A 14,716-nucleotide genomic window follows, 5' to 3' on the forward strand; every position below is an offset into this window, starting at 1 on the left:
TCAACAGGTCAGCGGTATGGTCTAGAGGTTAATGCATGGCACGGGCTTTCCGAACTCCCTGGCTCAGTTTGGACCGCGACGTTTGGTGAGACACTGGGCAACTCACTTCACTTTAGTGTGCTTGAGTATACTCAGTTTGCACTGGCAGCATAGATAGAGGCACAGAAGTAGTTGAATCACAGTCTTTCATAACCTGTGTATCTTTACCCTACCACATGCGTGGGGTTATATAGGCTTATGAGTGAATACATGCAATACACTGAACACACATAGTTTTCCTACCTATTTTTAATGTGTGTGTGTATATATTTTACATATGAAAGTAAAGTAAGACTTATTCATGTAAGTCACGATTTATGGGCATAAAACAGCGCGCATCAAGGAAATGACCAGTTTTACCAATTCGTCCACCAGTTCACCCAGAACTTCTCCAGGTCATTGAGAACTTCCTGGTTCTTCAGCCTGAACTCCCCCCAGTCAGTGCTACACAGTAAACACGTTTACTATCACTTACGCCAGATAATTAGTAGGTGTAAAAATATGCAAGTATATTGGAAAATGTACGTGGGTGTCTTTTAAAGTAGCAACTTACACATGTACATGTGCACATGAAAGTGAAAATACGCATGTATTCTACTGTTATAAAATATGGAGAGGCTACTTACATGCTTAAAGGTGAATTGTAAAAGCCCAGCGAGCCAAAATCAGGGGATGTGCGCATAAGTCAGGCTCTCGTGTGTCCACTGAATTTTAAAAGCTGGCCAGATGCACGCACATCTCACTTAATTTAAACAAGGGGCATGGTGTGGGTGTGGACTGGGCATTTCAGGGCGTGGCCATGCGCCCCAGGTTTAAAGGGTCTGGGGGAACTGGGGGACGCGCAGGCTATCAAACCAGGGGGGTTTGGAGGACCTAGCTGTTAACTGGATGAACTGGTGAAACTGGCAATGGCGTGGACACATGCCCGTAATAAAATACCCTGATTTACGTGCCTAGGCGCGCGTCTATTTAAAATTGGGTGCACATATGCCTGCAGCCAGGCTATTTTATAGTCAAATATTTTTTACTGAATAGTAAAAATCACAGTAGTAACACAGATAGTGTTGGGACTCTTCATACACCTGGCCAGGATATTTCATAATATGCGCACAAGTTATAAAATGGTTGTATATCTGGGCACATGACGATGCACATGCACCGATTTGAAAGTTACCATCTTATATGCTAATTTTTCTGCCCATAACATTTTGAAAATTCACCTTGAAGAATGTGTGTTTATGTTGAACAGGCGGTAGGTTAATTTACTGCCACGTAGTGTTATGCCCTCTAGCAGTTCTTGACACCTTGGAGTCTTCTTCGACTCCTCTCTGTCCTTCATATGCATATCCAAAACACTGCTAAAACATGTCGCTTCTTTCTTTATAACATTGCCAAAATCCGTCCTTTCCTTTCTGTACTCTCACTTCCTCCTGCTTAGATTATTGCAACCTCCTTCTCACAGGTCTCCCGGCAAGCTATCTCTTTCCACTGCAATCTCACCTAAATTCAGCTGCATGACTTATCTTTCACTAAAGTCACTACACTCACATAACCCCTCTTCTGAAGTCACTGCAGTGGCTCCCTATCCACTCCCGCACACAGGAAATATTCCTAAATATAGCCCTATTTGGAAGCTGAGCCCTTTCATAGTTGAGGATTACCTAATCAGGATCTACAGTTGGCTGAGCCATGCCAAACTGGACAGGAAGTTGCTGTTACGTCTTTGCTTAGATCTCAGCCACTTCTGTGTGGTGTGGTGGAAGCGCTGACTCAAAGAGGGGTTGTGGGTCAATGCTAAAGGGGTTCTTCAGTGGTCATTCAGGGATGTGAGGGAATTTTTTTATGTTTTGCTTAAGTGGTGCAGCGGTTACTACCCCTAACCAATTAAACCGTATATTTCACTTTGAATGCATATCCAGCGCAGCTCACAGTTTCAACAGCAGGAGGGAATGAAGAAATAGGATTTACATTCAGACAACAACCAACATGGACTGAATTGCACAGTCTGGTTACACAAATAAATGAGGGAGTAGCTTGTTTGTTGAGGTGGTTACTACCCTAAAGCAATCAAGCCTGATACTTCACCTTGAATGCATAACCAGCGTGGCTCTCTGCTTCAGCGGCAGGAGGGGAATGAGGAAAAGAAGTTTTACATCCAGACAACATCTAAAGGCATTGATCTGAGCAGTATGAGTATACAAACATAGGGGTAAACTTCTCGTTACGAAGGTTACTACCCTCAAACATTAAGCCTTATTCTTCACTTTGATGCAGCTCCAACACTGCTCTCTGCATCAATGGCGGAGGTGGAAGGAAATTGGAATAAAAAAGTTACCAATAAGGGCCCTGTACTCAGCAGTCAGGGTAACAGAAAGGTATGGGAAAATAAGTGTGTGAGCTTGCTGGGCAGACTGGATGGGCCTATTGGTCTTCTTCTGCCGTCATTTCTATGTTTCTATGTATATTTAATGGCTCAGCCACACTATTCAATATAGATGGCTATCTCAAAGTTAGCTGGATAAGATTATCTGGCCGACTCTGGAGGTATATTTAATGGCTCAGCCACACTATAAAATATAGATGGCTATCTCAAAGTTAGCTGGATAAGATTATCTGGCCGACTCTGGAGGTATATTTAATGGCTCAGCCACACTATTCAATATAGATGGCTATCTCAAAGTTAGCTGGATAACTTTCTCTGGCCGACTCTGGAGGTATATTTAATGGCTCAGCCACACTATAAAATATAGACGGCTATCTCAAAGTTAGCTGGATAACTTTATCTGGCCGACTCTGGAGGTATATTTAATGGCTCAGCCACACTATAAAATATAGACGGCTATCTCAAAGTTAGCTGGATAACTTTCTCTGGCCGACTCTGGAGGTATATTTAATGGCTCAGCCACACTATAAAATATAGGCGGCTATCTCAAAGTTAGCTGGATAACTTTCTCTGGCCGACTCTGGAGGTATATTTAATGGCTCAGCCACACTATTCAATATAGATGGCTATCTCAAAGTTAGCTGGATAACTTTATCTGGCCGACTCTGGAGGTATATTTAATGGCTCAGCCACACTATAAAATATAGACGGCTATCTCAAAGTTAGCTGGATAACTTTATCTGGCCGACTATAGGACAGCTCTTTGGTGTGACCAGACTTAGCAGATAAGTTATCTGGCTAATGTAACTCCTCTCTGAAATGCTTCTAAGTTATCCAGCTAAGTTTTAGCTGGATAACAACTTATTTGGCTGAATAAGTCCCCAGAGTTCTTTGGTGAATATGGACTTGCATGGGGGGAGCGCGAGCTGTGCCTTTGGCTCAGTTAATGCTGGTTCCTTAAACATGAGTTAAGGATGGTAGCGATGATACCTTGATAACATTACCAAACGTTCTGCTGCTCTTACTTGCCAGCAGTAGAGTAGCTGCAGCTGAGGTGAAGCGGCTCTGCTCTCTACACACGGGGCTGTATTTCATTATTACACTGTGGTTCTGACTGAACGTGAAGTGGTAGAAGCCGGGTCTGAATATGCAGTCCAGTGATAAAGTTTAAAGAAAGGAAAGGGCACTGCCTGGGACCCTGTAATATTTCTCCCATTCTGTGCCTATGGCAAAAGCCTTGTAAAAATCAGCTGCGAAGCCAGGCCTTTGAAGACATGGGATGTATGTGTAAAGGGGTTACACTTCCACTAGATGCCTTTGAAAGAAAGCGTTTTAATAAATCAAGTCCACTGTGGAGTTTGAAAGTTAAAAAAAAGGTTTTAGAATCTTTTCATTAATTTTTGTTCCCTAAGGCTCAATTAATCAAAGCTGATCACAGCAGAGGGGAATTGGGAAGGTGGGAGAAGCCATTGGCTAGCTATAGAGTTCCTTGATGGTGCACACAGGAGCACACACAGAATCGTCTAGCACACATGAAATAAAACTAAACTAAAGGGATAAATAAATCCCCTTCCAAGGCTAGTGTGGAAATTAAATGATGGGGCAGTAGTGCACTGGAAAAGTCCCAAGGTCACTGGAAGGGCAGACTTTATGTGAGTGGAGTGAGAGCCTTATGGAAAAGAGTCCCTGTGACTTAATTATTTAGTCTACTCTGTTGTGAAGGTAATTAAGGCTCAAAATTCCCTTTAGAAAAGGGGAAAACGAGACATTTTTCCACCCAGCTACTGAAGTGGTAGCCCCTCAGACAGCGTAATTAGCTCTGGAGTTGAGGGACAGGTCAGGTTGCTGATTTGCAGCAGTGGAGAAAGAACCAGACAAGCAATAAGAAGTTATTTCATTTCTGATTCTGCCTAAATCTGAATTACGCTGCTGGAAGGGAGGAGGAAGTACAGAAGCAAGTCTCGTGGTACGACCCGTGCATATTTCTCTATCACAGAGGACAGAAGCAGAAACATTTTGCTCCCCTTTTATCGCTGGATATTACCACTGGTAAATCTGGAGCAATTTTTCTAATGCAGCAAAACTGAACCATCTGCCTCGCTCTATATTTGAAATCGTTCTTTCAATCTGCCAGAAAGGTGAAATTAAGGAAGGGTGACACCGATTGCACCTCCGCTGAGCCCTGAATGAAAGGGATTTTGTGTTTCACTAGGTTCCTGGCATTTCATAATTACAATGAGAAAGGGAACGTTTCTTATCTGTTTGATATGTGAAAGGCAGAATACAAATGTATTCAAATAAATCCATGCACCTCTTACCTGGGGCGTTTCTTGCCCTTGAATGGATTCAGTGCAATGAGTGACAGAGCCGTGTTGTCATTGGCCAGTAGCTTCCCTGCCAGATGGATAATCCACTCATTCTGCTCGTACGTCTGGGGAGAAATTACAGAAGAAAACAGAAAACAAGTGAGCAACTGGTGGAGCTGCCTGGGCAAGATCTTTCAGACAGGCACTTTCTGAAGGATGTTAGAAATTAGCACATTGGGGGTAATAATCAAAAGATTTTTATATGGGTAAATGCAGGTTTGAAAATGATTTGCTGGGAACTCAGCTAAAAGTATGCCCACTGGATGAACGTGTCACGAGGGGGCGGGCATGGAAGCGTGCCTGATTTTGCACGGGCTTCAGTGCTACTGCTCATGGGTGTGAGCATCCATGGGCTTGCAAATTCCCTGGGGGGATTTCATTATTGCTCTGCTCATGTGCAGGTATGGAACATCTGGCACAAACACTAGAAAACCATGGGCTAGGATCGTTGGTTTTTGGGCATCTACAATATATTTCAATGCATTTCAAAACATGCCAGGTAGAATCAGTTAGTAGTCGGCCAACTCAATCTGTAATGGATATATACTCAGATCACAAAATCTGCCTTCAGTCCTCTTCCCATCAGGGCAGGATTTTGGCCTCGCCAATCAAAGGCTGGCTCTCCCATGACAATAGAGGGCTGTCCATGTCTGGAGTGACTGGGGATTGCTCGCCCCTTTTGGCCTTTGCAAACCCCCATGGAAGAGTATGATGCAGACAGACAGGCAGAAGGTCTGGGGGGGGGGAGGGGCGGAGGGCTTAGTTTGTGTTTTTTTTCTACAGTGGGAAGAGGTTTACAGCAAAACAAAATGAGTAGGTGAAGGCAAAGGAAGATATTAGCTGAACATACACGTGAAGCATGGATTAGAAGTCTGGTGTGATGTGGGGTGTGGTGGGAGGGATAAGAAAGCAATACAGAGATAACAGAATTATGCTTAGCAGTGATCTCAAAAGCCATGTCTTTGTTGTGTCCCATTACTTTAATTTCTTATGTTCTTGGATGGCTGTGAATCATTTGGGCATTGATGCAATACTCTACTTGATCAAGTATTTGGCATTTATGCTAATACTGTCTTTCTGGTTCTCTGTGGGCATCTGAGAAAAAGAATAATATAAAAACAAATCTCAATAGGCAAAAACGAGGAAAGTCTCCAGATCAAACAGTTAAAAATGAAAGCTGATGGAAGTTTCAATTGGTAGTTTCGCGTGTGGAAAACAAATGGAGTGAAGCAGCAGGGAAAAGTGCAGACAGCACTGGACAAAGGCAAGCAAAACACCCAAAACAGCAGGGAACTGCTTCCCACTGCAAGGCTAATAAAAGGTCCCTTTTTAAAGGGGATGTGAACGTCACTCTGTGCATTAACACACGGAAGGCATGTGGCATGCACGGGTAGGAACCGCAGGAGATTCTTCTTGCACACAGGCCCAAGGCTTTCATGCAGGATGCAACAGTGACATCGGGAGCTGGACTGAAGAAAAGATAAAAGGCTCCTAGTCTGTAAAAAATATTTAACCAATGGTATTTTCTTCTCATGTTATAAAAAGAATATTCTGGCTGATTTGGAGAATATTCTTCTCTACCCTGCAGAAACTTACTCAGGTGTATAATCTTTTGCACCACACAGATTTTTAGCGACATTGAGGAAGGGCAATTTCATAATGTCTCTATATTGTTCCATGGGGAGACCACCCCTTGAGTACTGTGTTCAGTTCTGGTTGTCACATCTCACATAGATGCACTGGAGAAGGTACAGAGAAGGGCAACCAAAATGAAAAAGGGGATGGAACAGCTCCCCTATGAGGAAAGGCTGACGAGGTTAGATGGCTGAGGGGGGATATGATGGAGGTCTACAAGATCATGAGAGGACTAGAACAGGTAAACGTGAATCAGTTGTTTACTCTTTCAGATAACAGAAGAACTAGGGGGCACTCCATGAAGTTAGCAAATAGCACATTTAAAACAAATTGAAGAAAATTCTTTTTCACTTAACATACAATCAAGCTCTGGAATTCATTGCCAGAGGATATGGTTAAGGCAGGTTTTGGTGCAAGAACAGCTGGCGTCCAACCGCCGTTGTCTCTGGCAAGCCAAGACTCTGGACGCCAGCTGTTCTTGCACCAGTCTTAATGTATTCAAATTTATTATTAGATTATTACACTTTGAAGTCAATATTCAAAGGGTTTATTCAGGTAACATTTCGAGCTGAGAATGGTGAACAGGCATAGAATGAAACGATCAATTAGCTGTTTCATATGCTGCATGAATACTTTGGCTGATGTACAAGCTCGTCTTCAGTCACAAAAGGGGGTGTGTATGGTCATAGTTACAATGTTCTTGTATGTTAGCGTTCGGATCTCCCAGAGTGAAATGTGTGGCAAGGGACCTTTGCATTTCCAAAAGCTAGTATGCTGAGTGCTGTAGTATGTATAACCCCTTTTAATTGTTCTTTCAGAATATCCTGAGACAGTCATTATGATGATGGTTTCAAAGAAGGAGCAAGATCAAGACAGTTTGATTGGCAAAATTCACCCATGCAGTTCTCAGGTCTGCATTAGAACAAAAATATAAAACGGCTTGGGACATTTAAGCAGCAGCTGGGCTCCTGGTCTGACTGCAGAGTTTGCCACATAGTCTTCAAGGTACTGTTATCAGCACAGGAGTGGTTGCATGGGCAGAGCTCTTTGCACCTTCTGTTCCCATCTGCTTCTTGAGATCAGCAAGGGTGGGGTTCCCTGACTGTTCCAGGGGAAAAAGCTCAAATCTGGCAGACTCCCTGCTTTTGAAGGATGCCCACCATGCAGTTTCAAGAGACTTCCTACAAATTAGAGAAACCCTAAGATACTCTGACTGATGAAGCTTTTAAACTATTGTTTTGTTAATTATACTGCTATACATGGTAAGATTAATAAAATTGGATTACGTGTACAGTGTTTAAAATTCATAGACATATGCATACATTAACAATAAAAATAATTTACATTTGCGTAATATCTTTTATTCAAACAGGATCCCTACAAGCCTCATAAACAGGACTGAAAACACCTTCGAGGTGGAACATCCAACACCAGTGTCTGATTTGTACAAAAATGGGTGAGAGAACAAGGGACAGAGTTATTATTTTTATGTATTTGGATGAAATGAGGCAAAGAAAGATAAAATATTGTGTCCAGGGTCACACAGACTAAAACACTGGGGCACAAGGAGATAAAGTGACTTGCCAAAGGCCAGAGCTAGCCTACAGCAGAACAGGAGTAGATGTCACCATACTATGCAAGCCTGATTTGTGGTTCATTTCTTTAACTGTTTAAGATATTCATAGAGTTCAGTTCTCTTTTCCATTTTCATGCAAACAGGTTCTCATCATTTACCCTGGACGGCCTGAGAACCAGGAGTGGGCTAAAATCTCATTACGTTATGGCATCAGGTTAACTAACCTGAATAGCACCCCTGATGGACCTGTAATCATGTGACTTTTGCACCTGTACTCCCATCTACAGCACTATTCAAACTAGCAAAATAAAATAAAAAATACACATTTAACAACTAAAAAAATAAGATCTTGTGCACATACCTGTGGAAGGATTATAAGGCTCAGTCAGCCCCCATTTACTCACCTGGAAAGCAGCAAACCACATAAGCCAGTCCAGCCGATAATGATATGGTGTTATAAAACACGGCCTCCATGCCACATTACCAGGCTTACATTTGAATTCATACTCGTGCCAGACAGCGTTGGCATCATTGGGATCTTCACTGTAAGTCCCCTGGATGATTACCTCTGTTCTCTCTCTGGTAATGCTGCAGAATAGAAAGAGCTGTTGGTTGTGTCTGCCTTTACCAGTATTTCTTTAACACTAATACTTTCTTCTGACACTAAGTAGAAGGGGCCAGGGCATTGTGCTTTGTCTGGCCAGGTGACCTGAGGTCAGCCAGGGCCGGGAGCCAGATGGGACAAGTAGCTCATGTGCTACCTGTGCGCTGACCAAAAGATGGTGGAAGCTAATGAAAACACCAAAGAGCTAGCAATGATGGTAAAACTGAAAGCATTACATGAGATTAAGATATTAACAAAGATAATGCAATGGAGTACAAACAAATCACATTTCAGGGCTGATTTCCTCTGCTTTGCTCCCATAGGCACAGAATGTGGCACTTAGAGCTCAATTTTCAAAAGGTTTAGGCAGCTAATTTCGAAAAGTGGACAAGTCTGTTCAGGAAAGTAGATTAGATGCTCAGTGCTGATATCCAGTGCTAGGCGCCTAACGTGCCTACATTTGGGTGCACTGAAAGCAGGCCTAAAATTAACAGAAATAGGAACTCCAGTTTTAGGTATCTAAGTTTAGCTGAAATTTTGACAAACTTTATGAGTCTAAAACTGAGGTGCCTGGGTCAGGCATTCAGCTGCCTTTGAAATTTGGCCTTAGTTGTATCTAAATCTAGCTCCACCTGGAAGAACTCAACCCCTCCAACTAAAGGAGAACATTGCAGGCTTTTTGTTTGTTTTCCTTATAATAAGATATCTTATAATAGGCGAGTGCTTACCACGCAATGCAGAGTAAATGTCAGTTCAGTTCTTCTGAGCCATTACACTTAGTCAGGTATGTCACCGCCTCTAACTTATACATCAATAAGTTAGTTTGTTTGCATAACATTTTCCTCCCTGATTGTTAATATAATCTTATCTCAAATGTGCTAATAAGACTGGATTCTTGTAATTCATGTTATTTCTTGCAAATTGAGCCCAAAAGGTAGAAACATTGACCCTTAGCATACTTTTGGACCTTTAACATACATTTTAGCATTTCAGTAGCCTTGGCTACTCCTGCAAGTCTGACTAGTTTAATCTCTATCCCTACAAGCCTGATCAGTTCACTCTCATTGCTGTAATTATTTTTATTTTTTCATTATCATCAAACTAGTTTGGTTTCATAGAAAATCTTTTGAAAGTACCTTTACAGTAAGGGGATTTTGTTATTTATTTGCTGGTATTACATTATTTTTATTTCAGTTGTTTACTGTTTCACGAGACTGGAATTATTTGTTATAGATTATTAAAAGGGAGATTTGAATGTGAATGCTTTTATTGAAAATATTCATTAATTTCTTTTTTGTTTGTTATTATATTGGCTTATTTATACCTTGCCTAGGGTGCTTTTGGTAAACTGTCAAAAAAAAATCTATAAATAAATAAAATTAAATTAATAAAAACCAATTCTTTGAAAACATGTTTTATTCATGCAGTTATGCAGTGAAGCAAGCTGGCAACCTGTAGCTTAAGAACATAAAAAATTGTCATGCTGGGTCAGACCAAGGGTCCATCAAGCCCAGCATCCTGTTTCCAACAGAGGCCAAACCAGGCCACAAGAACCTGGCAAGTACCCAAACACTAAGAAGATCCCATGCTACTGAGGCCAGTAATAGCAGTGGCTATTCCCTAAGTCAACTTGATTTCTAGCAGTTAAAGGACTTCTCCAAGAACTTTCCAAACTTTTTAAAAACCCAGCTATACTAAATGAACTAACCACATCCTCTGGCAACAAATTCCAGAGTTTAATTGTACGTTGAGTGAAAAAGAATTTTCTCAGATTAGTCTTAAATGTGCTACTTGCTAACTTCATGGAATGCCACCTAGTCCTTCTATTATTCGAAAGTGAAAATAACCGAGTCACATCTACTCGTTCAAGACCTCTCATGATTTTAAAGCATCCGACCCAGAAAGAAACCCAGTGGCTTATTCAGGTGAAGAGCAATATAAACACGGGCCTGTAGATGACCCGTGAACAAAAGTGAAAAGGTGTACATTCCATTCAAGCAGAATAAAAGCAAATATCTGTGACTTAATCATAGCAGTAAAACTTTTACATTGACACAAAGAGATAAGCCATGTTCTGCTGCCCTACACAGAACGACAGTAAAAGCTCCAAGGGTAAGCTCCTTACTCCCCACTTTTCATTTCACCCTATAGTTACAGCCTTATTTGCACGCTGTTCCTGTCCAAGTCTCAGCCTTACCTGCACTCTGTTCCTGCCTAGCCTTGCTCCAGCCTTATCAGCCTGCCCAAGACTTGCACCAAACTCACTATGATAGTTTGCTGTGGCAGAGACCGATGGTCCCCAGAATCCCTGGGCTCAACCTGCAGGGGAGGGGGCTGGTTAGGCTTTGCCTTGCCGTCCTGTGCCACTCCAAGGGTACTGTCCCCTACGCTCCTGCCTGGACTGGAGCCATTACAGTTGTCTGTTCACAGTATTTGCAATTATTCGGGGAGGTTTGATTTCTTTGTTTTTGTTGGAAATATAAAGGCAGGAAGCAAGCTCACAAGAAGAGTTGCAGATAAAAATCTCAAATACCTTCCAAAGGCCCCGTATGTGTTTACTATTTTGAGGGGGTTGAATGAGGTGTTCATGACTTGTTTAGAATTGAGTAGATTTTGCACCACTGGGACGCTGAGGTACGCGATCAAAACTCCCAAAGAAATGTTCATTATCTGCCGAATGGAACAACCTGTGTGGAAAAGGAGAGTGAAAAGCATATCAGGATAAGGTTTCACATCCAAACTGCTTATTAATTAGAAATTAAGTTTTGTGATTTGGCATGAGTTTGAACAGAACTCCACTTAATCCAAAATCATCCAGGATCTCTTTGCACAATGGCCCGTAAAATGGATGGTTCACAGGTTTTACAGTGCTGTGCTCGCTTAAATCAGCCCAGTAAAGTGTAGTAACACAGATCCTACTGCTATGCTTGGGTGGATGTACAGTATTCAGCTTTGCCTCATGTCTTCTGCACGCTTGTGCTATGTGGTAATATCTGCCTTACCTCACAGCAGTCCTGGCTTACACAGCACAGGAGTCCTCTTGTAAAGAGACAATAAGAGGAAACCTTGGACAATGCTCTACAGAAGTTAAATAGGAGACAGCTAAACAGCATGCTGTTAGTATCAGAGCTACCACCACCGGACGGAGTCTTGTTCTCTCTTTCCTCATCCTCCACCCCTGGTCCCCTGTGCCATGGCCTCCTGCCAGCAGAGGGAGCCAGAGAGCAGTGCCCCTTACCTGCTGCTGCTGCCGCCTTCTCACGCTAGAATCGTGTGGGTCCCTGACTTCAGAGGGTGCACTACTCGCTGGAGGCCATCGGGGGAGGGAAGTGATGCTGGAGGAGAGTGGGTAGGAGGGAACGGGCTGATGTCAGGAGGGGGGCAGGAGAGCAGGGAAAGTGATGAGGCCAGAGGGTGGGAAGTAGGAAAGTTGGTGCTGATGCCAGGGGGTGGGGGAAGGAGGGAAGGGGGATTTGGTGAGGGAGGGAAGGAAAGGTGACGGTGTCCTGTGAATTAGAGATATCGGGCTGGATTTGAGTTTTTGGCAACCAGAAGAATGGTTGGGAAAGAGGGTAGGAGACGTTGGCAATTAGAAAACGGTGTCTGTCCCTTCTCCTCATCCCAGAGAGCCGTAGCAATGCCCCTTTTAAGTGACCTCTTAACCCTCCAAACAAACTCTGTCCAGACAACTTTATATGTCTGATTATGTTATGTTTGTCCTTGAATTTTTATGGATGTTTTTATCCTACCGGCCCTGAATTTGGGAGGGTGCAGGATACAAGTGGGCAGTGGCATCAGGCTTCTTCTTGGGACAGCTGCGCTTCTCTTTGCCCTGGCGCTCTACTCCTAAATCCATCCCATTTTCTGGGAGCAGTAACCGAGTGCATAACAATGAGCTTTAACCAGTGGCCTGGTGAGACCACACCCTAAGTGATGTGAGCAGTTCTGAGCAACCAAAATGATAAAGGGAGTGGAAGGTTTCCCCTATGAGGAAAGGTTAAAGAGGTTAGGGCTCTTCTGTCTGTCGGGTACTCGTGACCTGGACTGGTCACTCTCAGAGACAGGATCCTGGGTTTAGTGGATCTTTGGTCTGACCCAGTATGGCAGCACAACCAGATCACCTGTAAATCTCATAAATACCTAGTGGCTTTTAACACCAGGGGATCACTTTAAATCCTGGCCAGAACTGGCAGGGATTCACTTCCTGCCTCCTTAAATGCTGGTGCTAGGAAGAATTTCACATGAAATGCAAATTGGTTTACCCAACTTTATTCACAATGGGCCGGATTTTAAAAGGGTTACGGGCATAAGGTATGCGCGTAACCCTTTTAAAACCCCCCTGCACTCGCCAGACCCGGGACACGCAAAAAGGGGCGGTCGGGGGCGCGGTGTGAATACAAAAAATATTTGGACAAAAAGGGTATGGCCAGTGAGCTCCCACACTGAGCCCTCTCCAGCTAAAGTTACACGCACAAGTCTGCTTGGAAAACTGCAATCCAAAATGTATCCCAGGATACTCAGGGGAAAACTTGTGAGCATATCTGGGAAAGGTTAAGGGGTAGAATTTAAAAAAATATGCGCGAGCGTCCATGTGCACGCGCTACCCGGTGCGCGCATGTTATACAATCCCGGGTGGTGCGCGCAAGGGGCGGTAGAATTTAGCGAATTCGCGCGGTGACGAGATCGGGGCTCCCCAGTTCCCTCCCAGTCCGCTCCAATTAAGGAGCAGACTGGGAGGGAACTTCCCTACCCCCTCCCTTAACTTCCCTTCTCCTTCCCCTCTCCTACCCGCCCCCTCCTATTTTTTAAAATTTAACTTTTGCTCCTCCAAAGGAGCAGTAGCAAGGTGCGTGTGCCGGCACCCTCTAGCCCCACCCACACCCTGTGCCGGCACCCTCTAGCCCCACCCACACCCTGTGCCGGCTGCCTCTAGCCCCACCCCCACCCCGCCCCCCGGACTGCCCCTTTGCTGAGGCCTGGCTCTTGTGCGTGTAACAGGGGTTACGTGCGCGGTGAGCCATTTAAAATCGGGCCATATGTGCGCAACTTTCCACAAATAAATTTGCCGCTCACTAACTCTCTGAATGTAGACCTCTTAAAGTCTTCAATAAAACTTTACTACATAACAATACTGGAAGAAAAACACATAAAAAGGCTCAGAATTAACCAGGCCTGGAAAAAGAATCTCCTTCGAATCAGGGAGTCAATGTTCGGTTGTCTATGGGTCACATATCTGCTTGGACTTTAAGCAATTTGGCAATAAGATAAGAGCTGCTAATTATTTGCACTTTATAGCAAAAACGTTTAAAAAAAAGGAAAGCTCTGTTTTAGGACCAACGATTATAATGGTAGACAAACTCTGTTGATTTTAGTCCTAGTGTGAAGGCTCTTCCTTCATAAGTGCCTGTCTTGAGCAGTAGTTTGCTTTTCTGTCTGCATGATTCTGTGTTCATTTGTAATTGTTTTTCTGTTTGAATGGTATTATGATTGCTTTATGTGATCCGTACTGAACGCTTCTTGTTTGGAAGATGAGGAATATGAGTTTTTAAATAAGTAAATAGGAGATTTGGATTATTTACATCATTATTTACCAGTGCATCAACTAGTGGGACTCAGATAACCAGCTCAGCAAAAACTCTCCACTAGGGGTACAGTGCCAAACATAACGCTCTGAGGATAGTTTTCACAGCAATTTAACCACCTTAAAACAGATTAACGGGCCTACCCAGCCAATGGTTCGATTCCCGGACCAGGCCTTCTGTAGCCCCGGATGGCTAAGGTCAGGGATGAGGTAGAAGCAGCATGCACAACGCCTGGACTGGACAGAGAGTCGTGGACATGTCATGGCTGGATTCACAGGCCGTGATAGAAATTTCCAGAAAGAGCCCTGGGGTGTGGCTCCCAGTTTCAGGATGGTTACTGCAATGACCAGACTAGGTACATGCGTCCAACCGCGTGATAAACAGTGCACTCAGCTGAGTGCACTTTACAGTACTGGCCTGAATGTGCACTGATGCACATTAGTATGTTACTGCATTTGATAAATAGACCCCTATATGCCAATGCCTGAACTACTGCATAGCTCACTGACTATCAGCAAGTGCCACCAGTAA

At 43.5% G+C, this 14,716-nt stretch overlaps 1 protein-coding gene across 7 annotated transcripts in view; it reads right to left on the reverse strand.

Moving 5' to 3' along the window:
* The window catches only part of LOC115076240 (lipase maturation factor 1-like), a 295,884-nt gene that overhangs the window by 6,572 nt on the left and 274,596 nt on the right, over positions 1 to 14,716 (reverse strand). For 6 of the 7 annotated variants that reach the window (XM_029577466.1, XM_029577464.1, XM_029577465.1 and 3 more), the window contains 3 exons: positions 11,137 to 11,290; positions 8,404 to 8,587; positions 4,741 to 4,853 (listed from right to left, as the gene is read on the reverse strand). In XM_029577466.1, coding sequence (XP_029433326.1) covers positions 4,741 to 4,853; positions 8,404 to 8,587; positions 11,137 to 11,290 — 451 coding nt within the window. Of the gene's footprint in view, positions 1 to 4,740; positions 4,854 to 8,403; positions 8,588 to 11,136; positions 11,291 to 14,716 lie in introns of those variants that run through there. The other variant, XR_003852707.1, reaches the window with a different exon arrangement.

The sequence above is a fragment of the Rhinatrema bivittatum genome, chromosome 14 (assembly GCF_901001135.1).
Source record: "Rhinatrema bivittatum chromosome 14, aRhiBiv1.1, whole genome shotgun sequence".
Classification (NCBI taxonomy): Eukaryota; Metazoa; Chordata; class Amphibia; order Gymnophiona; family Rhinatrematidae; genus Rhinatrema; species Rhinatrema bivittatum.